Below are 17,981 nucleotides of genomic sequence, written 5' to 3'. Positions count from 1 at the left end.
CCCCCTGGAGCCCCGCTGCGGCCGCCTGGCATGGGCAGGTGCCTCTTCGCCAGCTCTGCAGGGTGTGGGACAGGGCTGGGGGGCAGCAGGGCTGGCAGCCAGCCTGGGGGCAGCCCAGCCCCTTCGCAGCCATTGCTCGGCAAAGGCAGAGCAGAGGAGGCAGCGAGAACGTAGCCCCACCAGATGCAGGTGGCAGCGCCAAACCCGTGCCCGCAGCAGGGCTGCTTCACCGGGAACCTGCTGCTGCTGCTGGGAACCGTTTACACCCGCCGCAGAGATGGAAACTGAGCTGTCACCTCCCGGTTCTCTCTATCCCATCCCTGCCTGCGAGGAGAGGCACCGGTGTGCCCCGGGTGCAGGTGTGCCGTGCCATGTGCCATGCCGTGCGGTGCTGTGCGTGCCGTAAGCATGGGTGCCACCTGTGCAGAGTAGCGGGGCGGTGGCAGAGCAGGAAGCTCTGGGGCTCCAGGGCACACGCTGCACAGGCTGCGTCAGCAGCTCGGCACCCCTCCCTCGCCCGCGGTTCCCGTTTTGGCATAGATATAAAGGTGGCGTGGGCAGGGAGAGCCCAGCAGCCACGCGGCACCACGAGGCAGCCTGGATGGGGACACAGAGCCAGGTAGTGGCTTGTGGGGCGCTGGCTTTGTGCCTGGCACTCGCCGGGGCTGCCAACCCTGGCTTCGTGGTGAGGATCACGCAGGCGGGCTTGGACTACGGTGGGTTCAGCTTCTGCCTTCCCTGCTCGCGGGAGTGCCAGGGGCTTGTGCCCGGGCTGTGCCAGGGCAGGCGCAGGGCAGGGGGTGGCAGGGTCCTGCTCTCATGGCTGAAGTCCAGGCAGCCCAGTGTGAGTCCCGCAGCAGCAAGCGGCAGAGAGGGGCTGGGAGGTGCGGGGGGGCAGGGATGGAGATGGATGGCATTGGGTGGGTTCATGGAGGCAGCGGTTATGGATTGAAATGCACCACGAGAAGCGGCTCATTCACCGGCAGCTCCGCGAGTCACACTGGAGCGGAGGACAGGACCCCCCCTTCCCGGAGGGATGCAGGGACACAGCACCCATTCACACTGTGCTGCTCCCTGTGACATGGGCTCCATCCAGCTTTGCCCTCCGGCACTGGGCACAGAGCGATGCAGTGTCTGGGGCCTCCCGTACCCCTCCCACAGCACCCACAGAGCCGGGACTGGGACCTCTGCCCACTTTCCTGCTGCCTGGCCACCACCTGCCCCCAGAGCTCGCCAGTGGGCAAGCAGCCATCCGGCTCCCAGGGCTCCGCGCACTGAGATTAGCTTAGACACAGCCTGGGAGCTGGGAAGCAATCAGGGCATCGCCTTGGTGTTTCCTTTAGCCCTCTCGCTGTGTGCCCAGTGCCCACTCCCTGCACGGCGCTGACGCTCCCCCTCTGCCCCTGCAGCCAATCAGTACGGCATCACAGTCCTGGAGAAGGAGCTGGCTCAGCTGAAGCTGCCGGACATCTCGGGTGACTTTCGCATCCGGCACGTGGGGAAGCTGCACTATGAGATCTCCAGGTGAGCCCTGGGAGCTGCTCTCTGCCCCCCACACCCCACGCAAGGGGCAGGAGGGGTGGGGGAGGACCGTGCTGTCCCCTCCACAGCCCCCTGCGACGTTTGCTCTGTGCTCGGTGCAGGTGGAGACGCTCCTGCTTTGCCCCCTGCCCAAAGGGGGAAAGGGAACCGGGGTGTTGGCACTGGGTGCGGGTGGGTTTGCGCAGTGGACGCCCAGGTGGTGGAGGTGGCCTTGTTTGCGGGAGCGGGGTGCCCGTACCCCCTGCGGAGCAGGACCCCAGCCCCTGTGGCGATCCTGGCTCCTCGCTGCCTTGTGGCACCTCTCTGCTCCCACTGCACGGGGTTTCCAGCTGCTGTCCGGGTGGCCACAGGGACCACATTTCCAGAGGCACCGCTTTGCTCCACACGTCCCAGCCTGGCATCACTTTGCCACGGCAGGATGAGAGCTGGGGATGCTGCCGGCGTGGTGGCCGCCGTCCCTCCCTCCCGCCCCAGCCGCGTGCTTGGAGGGTGAGGCACCCCCTGCAATGGGACTTTTCTCTTATTTTGTATTTATTCTCTTTTAGATTGGACCTCCGCAGTTTCCACTTGCCGTACTCGCGGATCTCCCTGGTCCCCAACGTGGGGCTGCAGGTCTCCATCTCCAACGCCTTCGCCGAGGTGGATGGGAACTGGCGGGTGAAGATCCACTTCATGTGCGTGTCCGGCCGCCCCTTCCCCGCTCTGGCCCTTCGCTCTGCGCCTCCCGCTCGGGGTCTGGACAGGTGTTTTCTCCTCTCCCCCTCCCCTGTGCCAGGGAAGCTGTCGCTTTGCTCTCTGGGAGCCCCTGGCCCCAGGGGAGCCCCTCGCCCTGGGGGAGCTCCGCCAGGTCTCCCTCCACACTGGGAGCCCTCGGAGCTGGCCGGGCAGTTTTTCTTCCACTCCCAAGTGGTTGGGAAGACGATGTGAAAGCCATCTCCCCTCTCGCTGGCACTGGGGGTACCGTCCTGAGCACCCGCAGGGACAGACCTGAGCCGGGACCCGGGGCGGGCAGAGGTCGCTGCTGCTCGTAAAGCCACTGAGATGGACAAAACGGGGCGGGGGCAAGAAGAAGGTGGACGATGGAGGAGCTGTGCACCAACGGTCCTTTCTCTTCCATCTCCCCCACTTGCTCTTGGTCCTCTCTATTTAAAGGTTACTTCTCCTAGTTTATGCTCTGGCGAAATTAGGTTTCCTGGAGTGTAAAATCCTTCTTGGTCCCCTCTGGGTGCTCACTACAAGGGAGAGCCTGAGCTAGATAGGTCTGTCCCAAAGCTCTGGCTGATTTGGGGTCCCTTCCCCAGGATTTGTCCCTTTCTCATCCTCCTCTCCCTGCAGCCGGGACCATGGCTCGTTTGACCTGAAGGTAGAGAACGTTGATATCAAAATCGACCTGAAGCTGGGCAGCGACGCCTCGGGGAAGCCCACCATCGACACCTCTGACTGCACGACCCGCATCTCCAAAGTCCGGGTACATTTTTCGGGCAAGTTTGGGTACGTATCTCCACCGTGCCGGCCTAGAAACGCTGTGTCAGCCCGTCTGCCGGGGAATGGGCTTCCAGGTCCTGCTGCAAGGAGTAAGGTGTCGGATGTCTGTGGCCCGTGGGGGCTGCCCCTCCTGCCCGCGGGCTGCCCGCACTTGTGCCCAGCAGTGAGCTGCCTCCGGGCTCCTGCGATGTACCTCTCACCCAGCCGTGCAACCGAATGAACTTAAACCTGCTCCGCATTTGTCCTGCCGTGGCTGCACACTGAGGGCAGTCACTAGACCTGCCTGCACGTGCTTTACCAGCAGGTCTGTTTGCAAATGTAAAGCCTGAGGCGAAGCTCGGTGCCAAATTGCTATGGGAATGCCGTTCCCGGTGTGCCACATCTCCAGCATCTCTCTTTCCTGGCAAACACTCCTGCAGCAGCCTCTGAGCTGAAGGACTCCTCTCTTCTCCGCAGATGGCTTTACAACCTCTTCTACGGCGCGGTTGAGCCCCCGTTCAGGAGGAGCTTGGAGAGGGAGGTAGGTGAGCGGCGGAGGCAGAGCTCCGGGCGTCCTGGTGCCCTCCAGCCCTCGCTCCTGGCTGATGCACGGGAAGGATCGGAGCCCACGGAGGGATTTAACCAGAGCCAGAGCACACGGGCACGTTGCCGATCTGGTGAAAACGAGAGGAATGGGCATCACTAACTGCAGTCCCTGCAGCTCCGTGTTGCTCAGGCTGAATCCAAAACCTGCAGCCTTTGCCAAAGGCCAGCATAATTAGTTCCTAATTAACAAAGACTTTTCTTTCCATGTGGTCAGTTAATTAGATCTTCTGCCTTGGCCATACTCCCTGGAACAGAGGAAACCTGATCAGAGCTGTCCTTTAAACGGCTGCGCTCCTGAACGCTTTGGGGAGCAATGGGGAGAAATTCTCATTTCTGGATGTCAGGCACTCGCCGTCTCGGTGTAACGGGGTCCGGCAGGGAGGCCCCGGTGCCGCCGCCCGGCACGAAAGCCTACATGCAGGAGAGCTGCGACAGGACACAGGAACAAGCTGTTAGCAGTAATTACTACAAGGCCAACTGGCACGAGTTACAGCCTCCCTGGCTGTGAACCTTGCTCAGGAAGGAGGCAGTTGGAGAACAGGCAAATCCCACTCCCGCAGCAGATCCCACCCTGCCCGGGCACTATTCCCGATGCCAGGTAGTGGCTTTCCCAAGGCCCCCGGGCACCATGGCAGCAGACGGGCTGGCAGCAGCAGCGAAGCTGGGGCTCAAAGGCCTTTTCTGCTGTTTTGCCTCCTGGAAGGAGGGCAGCTCGGGGACTCCGAGGGGATCTCTGCTGCCTCTGCCCCTCCTGCAGCGTGTCCGAGCCCCCTTTGCCCAGTGCATGGTGCGCAGTGTCTTACTCCACGTGTGAGCTGGCATGAGGAGTGATGGGCAGGAGAGGGCAGGGGCTGAGCAGTCCTCGTGCCCCCCGTGCCAGCGAGATCCCACTCCCGGGGAGATCCTGCTCCCTGGGGTCAGGGCTGCGTTTGCCCGTCTGCAGCTCGGTGCTCCCAGGCAGCGATGGGGCTTTTCCAGCAGAGACAGATGAATATCGGCTGGGCACAGGGAAGAGCAGCAACCCTCTGCGACAAGGCCATGCCCAAGGTTCTGTCCCTCCTCTTCCTCCCCAGCACGGCACAGCCCGTGGCCGCGTTGCTGCCAGTGTGGTCGCTGCTCTTCCACCGCATCTCGCTGTCAGCTGCCGCGGGCTGGATGCCCGGACAGACAGACGATGCCCTGATCCTGCCTGGCAGCTTCTGTGCCATAATGGGCAAAGCCCTGGAAAAGAGCTCATGCAGATTATCTCAGCCGTCTGCAGGACCGTGCCCTGCAGTAAATTTCCTGGATCAGTGTTTAGGCTGCAATTAAATCCCCCGGTAATGCTGAGGCTTCGCCAGTGGATGACAGTGGCAGAGGGATTTGCTCCTCTCCTCTGTGGGAGCTGGGATAACTCTGCTTTGTCGGTGCATCCAGTGCTGCTGGCCCTGCGGGGTGGGTTAACCCTTTCAGTTGCTGCACTTCAGCCAAGACTGGGCTGCTGAGCACCGTTCATCCCAGGTAGGAACAGTCTGAGGGCACACGTGAGATTCCTTCCATGGGCCTCGATGCAGCCGAACTGTGCACGGGGAGCTTGCTGTAAGCACATGTTTGCAGGTGTAAACCTTTCCTGTATCTTGGACACTTAATTAATGTGCTGCCTGATGGGCAGAGACAAGTGTCACTGTGCCCTTCCATTTGAGCAGGCTTTCGCACGGGCTCAGAACGGCACCGGGCAGCACAGCAGAGCCCACGGCTGAGGCAGGAGAGCTGCCCCTGCTCAGCTTCGCTGCCATTCTCGCCCGCAGGTCTGCGAGACCGTGGTCCAGTCTGTGCGCCGTGATCTCCAGCCCTACCTCCAGACCCTGCCAGGTACCAGGCGGGCACTGCGCAGGGTTGTGGGAGCGTTTCTCCATAGCGCTTCCCGGCCACGAGGACAGTGCTTCACCTCGTGTCCGCTCCCCATTTCCTTGTATTTGGGCACCCAAGCCGGGAGTGGGGAACACTGGTCAGCAGAGACCTGTCACCGCTCCGGCCGCGGGGAGAGGCAGTGCAGGCGGCTCAGCCGCAGGCAGCACCCAATGAGCCATGCCCCAGAGCCGGCGGGAGCACGGGCTGCCTTGGCAGGGGAACACAGGCCGTTCCTGGGGGCCAGGAGTTAGTCCATGTGGCAGGAGGGAAACGTGGGTTTTTGGAAGCCCAGCTATGGCACTGACTGGATGTCAGTGGATGCAATCTGCTCCCAGCTTTCCTGTGCCATCTCCCTCCCGCTCATCTATCTGTCCCGTTTTACAGTCACAGCCAGGATAGATGCCATGGCTGGGATCGATTACTCCTTGGTGGCACCCCCGACTGCTACTGCCCAGTCGCTGGACGCGGAACTGAAGGTGAGAGGCTGCCCTGATAAAGCTTGATGGGGCTGATGCCATCACCATGGGCGAGTGGGAACCACGTTCGGGTGCCTCCTGCAAATGCTGTTTCCCAGCTGAGTCCCACCACCCTCTGCTCTCCTGCTTCACCTCTTTCCCTCCTCCCAGGGTGAATTCTTCTCCCTGGCCCACCGCTCTGCCGTCCCCTTCCCTCCGCTGGCGCTGGCCTTGCCCCCGGATCACGACCGCATGGTTTACTTCGGAGCCTCCAGCTACTTCTTCAACACCGCTGGCTTTGCCTACCACGCAGCCGGAGCCCTGGTCTTCGAAATCACAGACTCCATGGTGAGCTGCGCAGGTGGGACTGGGGCTGTCCCAGCACCCCCGGGGTGCTCCATTTGCAGAGGAGCTCCGGCAGCAGCCTGCGGTCTCGGAGGGCTCCCCAGCTCCCCCGGCTCCCCCGGCTCCCTGCCCGGAGGCTGGGGGGTGCGGGATGGGGCTGGGGCCATACGGCACAGCAGCACGCGGGGGTGGAAGGGTCGATCTCACCGCGGGCTCGGCCATGCCGCATCGCTCCGGCGTGACCGTCCTCCCTCCGCAGATCCCAAAGGGTGTTGTCTTCCACTTGAACACCTCTTCCTTCTCAGCCTTCATCCCCCAGGTCAGTGGTCCAGCCCTGCCTCCCCGCAGTCGGGGGTTTGCTCTGTGCAAGGTGGTCCCCCCCAGCGATGGGGGTTTGTGCCGCTGTCCCTACCCTCTCCCTGCCCCTCTGCAGCTGGAGAAGATATACCCGGACATGCTGATGAAGCTCAAGCTGTCCGCCCCCTCCGCCCCATTCCTGAGCATCGGACCAGAGGGGCTCTCGCTCAGGCCTGTTGTGGACATCCAGGCTTACGCCATCCTTCCCAACTCCAGCCTGGCTCCTCTCTTCCTCCTCAGCCTGGTGAGTTTGGGCCCAGCGTGCCGTGGTGACTGTGGTCCTGGCTGGGCGGCTCCGGGTGCAGCCGCAGCTCCGGCTGACACAGTGCCGTCGGTGAGCTCTCCCCTGCATCTCAGTGGGGCAGAGACGGGAGCTGGAGCTGTGCACCGTCCCGCTGCGCTCGGCGATGCTGAGCCGCTGCTGCCGCGCTCCTGCCAGGAGAGGTGCCAGACACTGCCCCAAACCAGCCCAGTCCCGGCGCAGGGGGGTTGTGCCCAACAGAAAAATTCCCGAGCTTACAAATGCCAGGGTTAAGGCTGTGTGTGAACGTGCCCCTGGGCGGGCAGTGGTCCCGCTGCGTTTCGGCTGGCCTGAGCCGGTCCCCGGGTGTGTGGTTTGGGGGGAGGTGGGGTGAGCGCTGCTGCAGCGCTGCACTCTCTCCCCAGACAGGCAACGTGTCTGCCGTCGTCGGCGTGAGGTCCGGCCGCATAGTGGGGAGCCTGGAGGTGGGCAGGTACGGAGTGGGAGCAGCGCAGGGGGTGGCTGGGGGGTGCTTCTGTTCTGGGCTCCCGGGGACAGAGCGGAGGTGGGGGGGTGCTGGGGATGAGCTGGGGCTGGAGGGAGCAGGAACCGCACAGCCATCGCGGTGGGAACCGCTCCCTCCATGGGGACGGCCGTCACGGCACTGCTCGTGTCTGCGCAGGATGAAGCTCTCCCTGAAGCATTCGGATGTTGGCAGTTTCGAGGTAAGCTGCCCTCTGGGCCATGACCAGAGCCCCCAGCATGGGGGTGAGAGCCTGCTGGGGCCAAGGACAGGGCTCATTCCCCCCTGGCCCCCAACACCGGACCTGGGGGTGCACCCCGGACCCCACACTGACCCCACGGATGCCTCCTGCCTCAGCCCGCGAGCCTGGGAGAGGCCGCAGAGGCAGCTGCCACCGCCTCTCCCACCCCTACGCCCCTGGCCCCACCAGCGTGGCCAGACAAAGCCGTGGGTCTCTGGTGAAGCGTGTGCCCATCCCAGCTCCTCGTCTCTCTTGCTTTTCCTAATCATCCTGCAGTGCCCGGTCACCTGCTCTTCGCAGGCTGAAGCTCTTCTCCTTCCCCCTCTCTCCGCTCCCCAGGTACGGACACTCCAGTCCATGATGAACATGTTTGCTTCCAGTGTCCTGCTCCCGCGTCTTAACGGTGAGAACCTGCTGGGGGAGCGGGGGTGCTGGAGCAGTTGCTGGCCAAGTCGCTCCGTCGGAGCCGGCCCAGCTCGCCAATTAAATCCCTGCTGCCAAGCCACATCGCAGGTAAAACCTGCAGCGAGCGCAGGGGGCGGCAGTAAAGGCGCGTGGCAGAGGCCGGCTGCGGGCAGCGGCGTGCGGGAGTCCTCGGCTCCGGGACACGCATCCGGCGGTGAACACAATGGAAACAATGAGCCCGACACACATCCTAATGCTTTCCAGACCTCTCCCCACTCCCTGCTTCTCCTGACTCCCCAGCACGTGGGGCCTGAGCGGGGCTGGCGGCAGAGGGGCACGGCACAGCGTGCACCCCTGGCCCTTCTGGGGAGCCTGGGGTGGGGGCAAAGAGAGGGCCGGGGGAGGAGGCGGCTGCCACTTTGCACCGCCCGTGCTCCCTCTCGCTCCGGTTCCCATCCCAATGCGGCCACGTGCCTTGTCTCTTCCAGACCGGTTGGATCAGGGTTTCCCCCTGCCGCTGCCGGACAGAATACAGCTCTCCAACATCCTCGTGCGCTTTCACCAGGTGAGTGAGGGGCAGCGCCCAGCTCCGGCCAGAGCCCATTCCGCTGCTGCCAAGCCCCCCCACCGGAGAGCCCGGCTGCCTGCTGCTGCTGGCACAGCGTGCAAAGGCAGTTCCCCAGCCCGTGCTGGGCAGTGGGCAGGAGCGTACGCTCGGCAGGGATTCCAGCTGCAAACCAGAGCCCCGATTTTCCCGTCCACACCGTGGGGGTCTGGGCTCTGCGCCCCCAGGACAGCACCGCATCATTCGTCCGTTCTTAAACCCAGGGCCTGGATTTCCCACGGTGCTTTTTATAGCACAGAGCTCTGCAGTAGCGTTCACCCCAAGCCCCTGCCCTCCCCGGCTGGCAGTGCCCGGTTCGGTGCTGCACGTGAGTGCGGAGCAGCTGCTGCCAGACGCGTCTGCCCACAGTGGGACAGGCAGCACCTGCTGACCCAGCAGAAGGAGCCCGGCCAGGTCCTAGGGAGCGGAGGAAACCCATTATGGGAGGACTTGGGGATCCCAGAGGGGTGCCCCGACTGGGATGCTGATTATTTATTGCGAGGTGTGGTGGTGAAACGCCTTCAGAGCCCTTCCAGGGCTCAAATCAGGCAGAGGGGCTGGCAGATCCACATGCGCCAGCCATCCTCCTTCCCCAGGCGGGGTGGGTACTGGGCAGCACGGCAGCCCGCAATGAAAAGCGGCTGCCAGGGCCTGTCGCAGCGCCCCGCTTGCTTTCTTTCTCCCAGAATTTCCTGCTGCTTGGAGCAGATGTTCACTATTATCCCCGGGGACGGAACTAAGCCAGCGAGAGCCACCTCAAGCACCAGAAACGCTTCATCCATCCCATCCCTCCCTCTGGCGCTGCTGCCACAGATGAAGACTCCCGGTTCCGCCGCAGCCCCTCACCGCCTGCCCCGGCCCGGCTCGTGGCGGGGGCACGACCCCCCCCGGGGCTCAGCCCCGCGTTCCCCGGCCGGGGCCTCGCCCTGCGCTACCGGCGGCGGGGGGTCCCTGCCCCCTCCCGCCCCCTCCCTCCCTCCCGCTTTCCCGTGCCAGGGGCAGCTGGTGCCAATAAAGGTGCCAATAAAGGCGGCTGTGCTGGGGCCGCGTTCGCGCTGGTGCTGCTGTCGCTGCGGGACCTTCCCGGGGCGCTTCGCCCGGGCCCGGGGTCTGCGGGGGGGCAGGGGAGGGCGGGCGCCCGGGAACGCCCGGTTCGGCGGGTTTTGTCCCTGCGATCGTGGCAAAGCCCCGCGGACCATCGTGTTTTCAGTGTTATTTCACGTTTCCGCGGAAGCCCCGGCTCCGGGCGGAACGGCGGCGGCGCGGAACGCAGCGCGGCGGGGCAGAGCGCGGCGGGGCCCGCGTTTGGCGGCGCACGGCGGGGCCGCCCCCTCCCCGTTCGCGCCGCTTCCCGGCCCGTCCGTCCCGCAAAGCGCTCCGCCGGCCGCCGCCGCGGCCATGCTGCCCCGGGGCCGAGCGCTGCGGGCGGCGGGGCTCCTCCGCTCGGCCGCCGGCCCCCGCCCCGGTGCCGCCCGCCGGGCGCGCTGCGGGCCGGGCGAGGGGCCGGTGGGGCGCGGGGCCGCGCTGCCCGCGGGGCCGGACCTGCGGCACTTCCTGAGAGCGGCCGCCGCCGGGGAGCCGCGGCCCGGGCCGGAGCTGGAGCTGGAGCCGCAGCCGGAGGCGGCCTCTGCCCCCGGGACCGGGAAAGGTCTGTGGTGCCGCCTCCCCTCCGCCGTTCCCCCTCCGCGGGCGGTGCTGACCCCCGGGGCTGGCCCGGGGGCTGGCGGGGTCAGCCGTGCCCGCGGCCGTGCCGGGCCGGGGGGTGCGGGGGGGCCGGGGCAGAGCTTTCGGGCGCCGGTGCCCCCGGAGCTGGGCTCTCACGGCACCCGCTGTTATCTCGGTAACAACGCAGCTCCCCGTTCCCTGCCAGCCCCGATCCAGACCCGCTGTGCTGGGCGAGGTGCTCTGGGGCACTCGAGTGCCCCGGGCTCTGCCCCTCGGTTTGGCTTTTCCTCCCCGCATGGGCTGCCAGTGAAGGCGGCCGTCGTGCTGCTGCCCTGACTCCATGGTGGGACCGAAGGTTCCTTCCTATGGAAAAGGTCCTGGAAGCAGGTTGCAGGTGGGAGCTGAGGCGGACTTCTGCATCACGCTGCCTTTGTTGCAGTGTACCTGGAGACGTACGGCTGCCAGATGAACGTCAACGACACGGAGATCGCCTGGAGCATCCTGCAGAAGAGCGGCTACGCGAGGACGAGGGAGCTGGAGGAGGTGAGGCGGCTGTCCTGTAGCGCAGGGCTGCGCGCACGTGGCAGCAATGTCGTGCCCGTTGGTCCCACGGTGCTGATTTCTGCAGTCCAAGTCTTGGGCAGGAAGGGAAGTTACTTACCAAGCGTGCTAGAAAGCTGTGGGTTGGTTTTTTTCTTTAAATTGCTGGGTTTCCTCTCAGTCGGAGAGCAGTCGGACACAGCGGAATGCTCCCGACTCCTCTTTGCCCGAGTTTGCTTCTGCCATTTAGCGGAACACTCTGCTTGTCTGCTCTTAGTTTCTTGCTCCTTCGTTTGTTGGAACCCACCGTGTACTTGGGCAGATCTTTTTCACTGAGTTGAGTGAGTTTCATACTCTGCCTCTCCAGGCTACCTGTGCAGGGCATGAGTACTTACCGTGTGGGTTTTACAAATTCTTCCCTTTTTTGCTGTTTTCAACTTAGGCAGACGTGATTCTCCTTGTCACCTGTTCCGTGAGGTAAGGAAACTGTCGTCACTGCTGGTTTTGGACAGTTTTTAAGGAATTACCATTTGAAAACCAAGGCGATAAATGGGTTGTGTGTGGAAAAGAGCATGATGACGTGAAACTACCAGTTTAGTTGAGGGTAGGGCTAGCTGATGCTACAACGTGCAACGTTAGTTGCACTATGGATTGCTTTTCTATGCAGTGAGAAGCTCTTTGATAGTGTAAGCTCTGTGTATGTGTCATGGGCCGTTAGATACCTGTGCAGATTTCTGCTTTAACTGGTTTTTAATTTTATTTTTATTCTGTCTTTTCTTGAACTGACTATCTCTCTCGTACAGAGTCTGTACTTGAAAAAATTGGGGAATATGTTTAGGGGCAATTTGGGATATAAACGTCCAGGGAACATCGCTTGTTTTTTCTGAACGCCAGAGATCCAAATGCTCATTGTCACTTGCAAGGCAGCTCATTTTGGTGGCGAGGCAGATGTTTCCTCTGCAAGAGCTGAGTCCCTGAGTTGTTTCTGCAGTGCGGATGCTCCCAAGTGAGCGAAATGACAGCAGATAAGACAGAGTCAAGACCTAATCCCCGCACCACAAATGGCACTATGCCGTCAGATCCATTGGGTGGATGATTCCCTGTATTTAGTTGAACCTTCCTCTTAAAGCACTTGGGCTGCTTCAGGTTGGAGGACTGTTAAAGTGCAACAACTGGAATAACCGCTCTTTTCCTGGCTTCCCAGGGAGAAGGCAGAGCAGGCCATCTGGAATCGCCTGCGGCACCTCAAGGCGCTGAAAGCCCGGCGGCAGCAGGCTGGCTCGCCGCTCCGCATCGGGATCCTAGGTACCTGGCGGGATGGGCAGCGACGGGTGGCACACGCCGTTGTGCCACATCCCATCGTGCTGCATTTCCCCTTCCCCTCCGACAGCATCAAGCCTTTTCTGCGGGGTGAAAGCAGGTGGTGAAGGGGTGCAGAGGGGTAACAGGGGGTGGGTGCTTCCTGACGAGGACCCTTCTCCTTTGGCGGCAGGATGCATGGCTGAGAGGCTTAAGGAGGAGATTCTGCACAGGGAGAAGCTGGTCGATATTGTGGCAGGCCCTGACGCGTATCGTGACCTTCCGCGGCTGCTGGCCGTGGCGCAGTCTGGCCAGCAGGCTGCTAACGTCCTGCTGTCGCTGGATGAGACTTATGCAGATATCCTGCCTGTCCAGACTAGCGCGGGTGGCACAACAGCGTTTGTGTAAGTACTTTTCTTTCCTGTGTGTGTTTCTGTGGTTCCAGTTTGGAAATACTGCTGTGCAGAACAGACGTGTCAGTGACAGCAGCTACCCAAGAGATGCAACGCCTGGTCGCACTCGCTCCCGGCAGCCCAGAGGCACGAGTCTCCCAGACTGTGTGTTTGCTGCTGCTTCGCTGTCTGGCTGAGCCCTGGAGAGACTGCCCCGTGCTCTGGCTGTCTGCGGGCTTCTCTTGCTCTCCTTTGGGAACACTGACTGTCTAGGCATGATACTGCACCGAGTGATTTCTGTCCCACTGATGTCTGTGCCTTTCTAAAGTCTGTGCCTCTCTCATCCCCTGCCTTCTGCTACGTCCTGCCTCAGGTTCTCCTATTTAATTCTGCTGATCCTCCATACATTGTAGCTTCTGTTGAGTTTGTTTCTGGTTGTCCAGTTTTGATAATAGTATTCCCAAATGGGAAATCAGACTCTGTTCCGTGTGGCCGTAGAGTACAGAGTGACAGTATCCCGCTCGGTAGGAGCCGGATGCAGGAGGATCTTCCATCACTGCCAGATCGCACTGCAAGTCTGTGCCTCATTAGTTTTTCTTGGAAACGTGCGTGGAGAATTAGGAGGTGTTAACTGGCGGGAAGCAGAAGCCAGCTCTGCTTGGAGCAGTGTGTCAGGGAAAGCTGCAGAGCTGTGAGCTCTGTTCAGAGCCGGTGCTGTGCGTGCTGCGGGCCAGGGGAGTTGGCTGAAGGCAGGAGTGCTGGGCCAGGTCAGAGCAGGGCAGGATGCCACATGGATGATTCTTCTGGAGCAGTCGTAGTCTGACCTGTGCTTTACCCCTCGGCAGATCCATCATGCGGGGCTGCGACAACATGTGCAGCTATTGCATCGTGCCCTTCACCCGGGGCCGCGAAAGGAGCCGCCCCATCGCGTCCATCCTGCAGGAAGTGAGGATGCTCTCGGATCAGGTGAGGCAGAGCCACCTTCCCACCTGCCCCGAACCACGGGTGGAAGGATGATTCTCAGTGGAAGTGGTTTTCTGTGGTACCTTTTACCACTGACACTGCCTTAATCTGTGGAGATGAGGTTGCCACAGGGTTCCACCAGTGGCTGTTTGATTCCCCTCGTAATACTCTGAGACAGAGAGGGGAGGGAGGGCTTCCCTGGGAGACTCCTTGACGCGAAATCGCGGCTGCCCTCGCAGCTTAGCCGTCCTGCCAGGCTGTGCTTTTTCCTCTCCGCTTATTTGTGTAGGGAGTGAAAGAAGTGACCCTTCTGGGTCAGAACGTCAACAGCTTTCGAGACACGTCTGAGGTGCAGTTTCAGTCAGCTGCAGCCCCAGCGCTCAGTCGTGGCTTTAGCACAGTCTACAGAGCTAAACCAGGAGGACTGCGCTTTGCGCATCTGCTGGACCAGGTGTCTAGAATTGATCCGGAAATGAGGATCCGCTTCACCTCTCCACACCCCAAGGATTTTCCTGATGAGGCAAGTGTAAAATAAACACCTGGACCTCTGCTTGCAGGCGGGCAGCTCTCATCTGCCAGATATGGGCTGTGTCCTGGGAAGGAGAATGTGCCAAAGCTGGCAGGTTTGCATTTGCTGGCTTTTACCCAGGGAATACTCTTCCTCTTGGCATCCTGGCAGAGTTGAACTGTCTCTGATGTTGTCTCCTGATTGCCCATCGCAGGTCCTGCAGCTTGTCCGGGAGCGACACAACATCTGCAAACAGCTTCACCTCCCAGCCCAGAGCGGGAGCACACGAGTCCTGGAGGCCATGCGACGAGGGTGGGTCCTGTGCCCTGCCCTCTGGTTTAGGGTGCTGGTTTCTCCTCACCGATGTGACTTTCTGATTAGCAAATCCATGTGGTGTTCGTTGCAGGTACACAAGAGAAGCGTATTTAGAGCTTGTACACCACGTGCGTGAGTGTGTTCCAGGTAGGGGCTCCCTTTAGCTTCGTCTGAGCTCAGCACAGCTGTATCTTACTGTCCTTTCTTGAGTGAAGTGTTGGTCTCTTCCTTGAGGGAAGTGTAAAGCTGTGTCTCTGTTACAGGAGTGAGCTTAAGCAGTGATTTCATTGCCGGCTTCTGCGGAGAGACGGAAGAAGATCACCAGCAGACCGTGTCCTTGCTGCGAGAAGTCCGCTACAACGTAGGATTCCTGTTTGCCTACAGCATGAGACAGGTGAGTGCAGGACTTGATGGAGAAGGTTCTTACCTCTGAATATCTCACCTAATTCTCAAATGCTGTTTCTCACAATAAGACACTAAAAAACCCCCAAACCGATTGAAAATATTACCTAAAGACTTGGTATATTGGAAGATTGTTTTGCTTGCATGCAGCACTTTTAGGGTATGTGGTTCTGCAAGGGCCACCTTTGTGCCTGAAAGGCCTCAGCTCCTTTGTGTGAGCGTCAGGGTTGTTACTGACTGGGTGACCTGGTTCTGCAGATGCTCCAGTGTCATAGCAATGAAGCAGCCGTGTCTGCAGAGACCAGGCTGCAGGTACATTCTTCTTTGCTGGTGAGAAATTGTGCTGATGTAGCTGGGCTCCACCCCAGCTACAGAAACTCTGAATCGAGTCTGGAGAGTAGTGAATTTTCAGAAGGTATTCCCTCTCTAAAGGGTAAGATGCTGATGGGGAAGAGGACAGGAGGTTGGGAAACATAAGGAAGCAAAGGAGTATGGATCAGCTTTCAGCACATGGAACTAGGAGCAGTGGAATGCATTGCCTGTGCTTGTGGACAGATGGGCACCAGACATACCTCACACAGGAGCTGCAGAGCTGCTTCACAGCCTCGGATGCTCGGTGCCCTACATCAAATCTTCCACCAAAAGGGTGCAGAAAGAACATGAAGGACTCAAGGGTGTTGCTGGTGCTGAAAATGTTCCTTGAGATCGTAAATACAAGCTGTCACGTGTGGAAAGCTGTTGCTCGAAGAGCTCCAACTGGCCGGGGCAGGCGAGGTGGTGCTCGCAGGCTGGTTACTGAGGAGCTGTGCTTGCCCTGGCTGTTCGCAGAAAACCCGGGCGTATCACCGCCTGCAGGACGACGTGCCCGCCGGCGTGAAGAGGCGGCGGCTGGAGGAGCTCATTACTGTCTTCCGAGAGGAGGCGGCGAGGGCCAACGGGGCCATGGTGGGCCAGTCGCAGCTGGTGCTGGTGGAGGGGGTGAGTGTGCCTGGGGCACAGTTGTCCTTCTCCCTTCTTGCTGGCCAGGAGGCTCTTAGGCTGTGCACAGCAGTCATCGCCTCTGCCGTCCCTTCTCGCTTTCCCCGCGCAGCCAGGGGCTCCAGCACCACGTCCACACGCTCCAGCAGACAGCCTGATTGTTGCAGAGCGCCGAGCTGAGCGCAGGGGGGTGGGGATGGGTTAGGGACGTGTCTCTGGCCCAGCACTGCATTAGTGCAGGCTTTGAAGCGTTGGCTTTGGCGTGTGGGTGTCAGCACAGCAGCTCTGGCTGTAGGACTTTGTTACATGGCATGCTTAACAGTGTGGAATGTGGAGTGTAATACTGGCAACAGCGCTCAATTAATTCCTGAGGCAATAAAGCCCAGCAGTGAATCAGAGCCATTGCCATGCAGGTAATGTTCCCTGTCCTCCTTCCAGCCCAGCAAGCGCTCCGCCTCGGAGTTGTGTGGGAGGAACGACGGCAACATCAAGGTGATCTTCCCTGATGCCGAGACAGAGGATGCTGCAGGCTGCGAGGCTCTGGGCAGAGCCCAGCCGGGGGACTACGTGCTGGTGAAGGTGACCCATCTGCAGCGCGTGTTTCCTTGGGCTCTTCTTGCTGTTCTCCAGAGCAGCTGCTGCCAGGAGAGCCTAAAATTAGAATGGATCCTCCTCAGCCTTTCTGTTCCTGAGGACTGTGGTGCTGTTTTTTTCAGGTGACCTCTGCCAGCTCTCAGACCTTGAGGGGAGTTCTGCTCTGTCGTACCTCCCTCTCCCGCGCTGCGGCGTGTCGTTGAGCTGTCCCTGCTGCTGGGGCACAAAATCAGCACGTTTTCTGCAGGGAGAAACAGGGAAGTTTGGTCAGATGGAGAGGGGGTAGAAACAGGGAGATATGTGTAAAATAACTTATATATTAAATAATAATAATAAAAAATATATTTTTGTTTTGGCAACAACCTACTTCCCATATATCTGTGGGCAAAGGGGGCGGAAGCTGTGCATGGACCCGCCAAGCCCAAGTATGGCGCAGTCGTGTTTTCACTTGCTGTCAGGCCTGGCCCCCCCTGCGGTGCTGCAGGTCTGTCCTCTGACTTCGATGGGTTTAGTGTGCACGAGTGATGCTTAATCCGTTGTGTCTGAGGCTGAGGGCTCGCAGCCCTGCCCTGGTGCTGGGGATGTTTGGGTCTCGGTTGGAGAAGAAGGATTTCCCCTTCTCCAGGCCCAAGGGGCTGCTGGTGGGGGCTGGCTGCCCGCCGAGGGTTCTCGCCAGCCTGTTCAAACTTCAGGTGTGGCTTTGTAATCCAAACATCTGTGATGTCCATCCCTTTGCTCGCTAGAGGAGAGAAATGGATGTGCTGATCTGAATGGCCAATAACTTCATTAAGAGCATCTCGCAGTCCCCTGGTTTGGTCAGCCTGTGGCTGACCCGCTGCGCCGTGTCGTTGTGCAGCCTGGTCTGCCCAGTGCCCGTAACCTGCGCTTGGAAGTGAGCTCTCTTAGGGAGGGTGAGAAAGAATCCCCCCCTTTTAATACAGATAATCCCGTTACTAGAAGAAATTGCTGTAAAAGGCTCTGTCCGGTGACAAATGTTGAAGGAACAGCTGATCAACTCTTCATAGAGCAGTCACTGCAAGAATTTGCAGAGTCTTTAAATAAACATGAAAGGGTTTTGCTAGAAAGTCTTCTCTCCTGCTCAGCTCTTCCTGGGAGATAATTGTGTCTCTTTGAAAACAGGGTGGTTCACTGAATATTCATTAGACCTCAGATTAGGAAACAAATACATTTTGCTTATTATCTCAGAGCTGATTCTCTTCTCGCAGGAGTGAATCTGCACACTCAGCACTGGGCAGCGGGGTTCTGGGGTGCTGAGAACCACACCGCTCCGCTCCCCTGCCTGCGAATGGGAACGTGGCGCAGGTCCACGTTCCCAACCCGGGTCTTGGAGCTCTGCTGCCTGGTGAGTGTAAGGCTTTGGCCAGGGATTTTAGGGAAGAGGGAGCAAGGAGCTGTTTGCCCTGAAGTGCCAAAGGAGGGAGCAGGGTGTGGAAGCATCATCCCTCAGACGTGACAGGCACTGATGCCAACATGTGCTCCCTAATTCAAACAAGCAGGGAAGTGGCCCCGTTGTAGCTGCCCCGCAGCATCTCTCTCAGCTCACTTCCATGCATCCTGGAAGCGTGGCCGGAGGCAGCACCCTGGGAAGGGCTGACACCCGCCCTTCGCTGCTCGCTCTGACCTTCTCCCAC

General features: G+C 60.5%; 2 protein-coding genes across 2 annotated transcripts; both read left to right on the top strand.

The window, feature by feature from the left end:
* Positions 1-601: 601 nt before the first annotated feature.
* LOC104377196 (bactericidal permeability-increasing protein-like) lies at positions 602-9,451 on the top strand. The gene is made up of 15 exons (XM_086622943.1): positions 602-716; positions 1,410-1,524; positions 2,088-2,216; positions 2,878-3,033; positions 3,484-3,547; positions 5,400-5,463; positions 5,887-5,978; positions 6,129-6,305; positions 6,562-6,621; positions 6,736-6,903; positions 7,326-7,393; positions 7,583-7,625; positions 8,004-8,067; positions 8,558-8,634; positions 9,360-9,451. Exons 1-15 carry the CDS (start codon positions 602-604, stop codon positions 9,411-9,413), a joined length of 1,446 nt encoding a protein of 481 aa, XP_086479069.1. The 3' UTR covers positions 9,414-9,451.
* Positions 9,452-10,071: 620 nt separating this feature from the next.
* Positions 10,072-16,620, top strand: CDK5RAP1 (CDK5RAP1 mitochondrial tRNA methylthiotransferase). Its single transcript, XM_086622964.1, has 13 exons — positions 10,072-10,321; positions 10,778-10,881; positions 11,321-11,355; positions 12,083-12,183; positions 12,371-12,581; positions 13,415-13,535; positions 13,822-14,052; positions 14,255-14,352; positions 14,447-14,502; positions 14,619-14,749; positions 15,586-15,735; positions 16,174-16,314; positions 16,452-16,620. Exons 1-13 carry the CDS (start codon positions 10,072-10,074, stop codon positions 16,530-16,532), a joined length of 1,710 nt encoding a protein of 569 aa, XP_086479090.1. The 3' UTR covers positions 16,533-16,620.
* Positions 16,621-17,981: the final 1,361 nt, after the last annotated feature.

Source organism: Tauraco erythrolophus, chromosome 18 (assembly GCF_009769465.1).
Source record: "Tauraco erythrolophus isolate bTauEry1 chromosome 18, bTauEry1.pri, whole genome shotgun sequence".
NCBI lineage: Eukaryota > Metazoa > Chordata > Aves > Musophagiformes > Musophagidae > Tauraco > Tauraco erythrolophus.
Note: the sequence above shows the minus strand (reverse complement) of the source record. Positions and strands in the feature narration are given on the sequence as shown.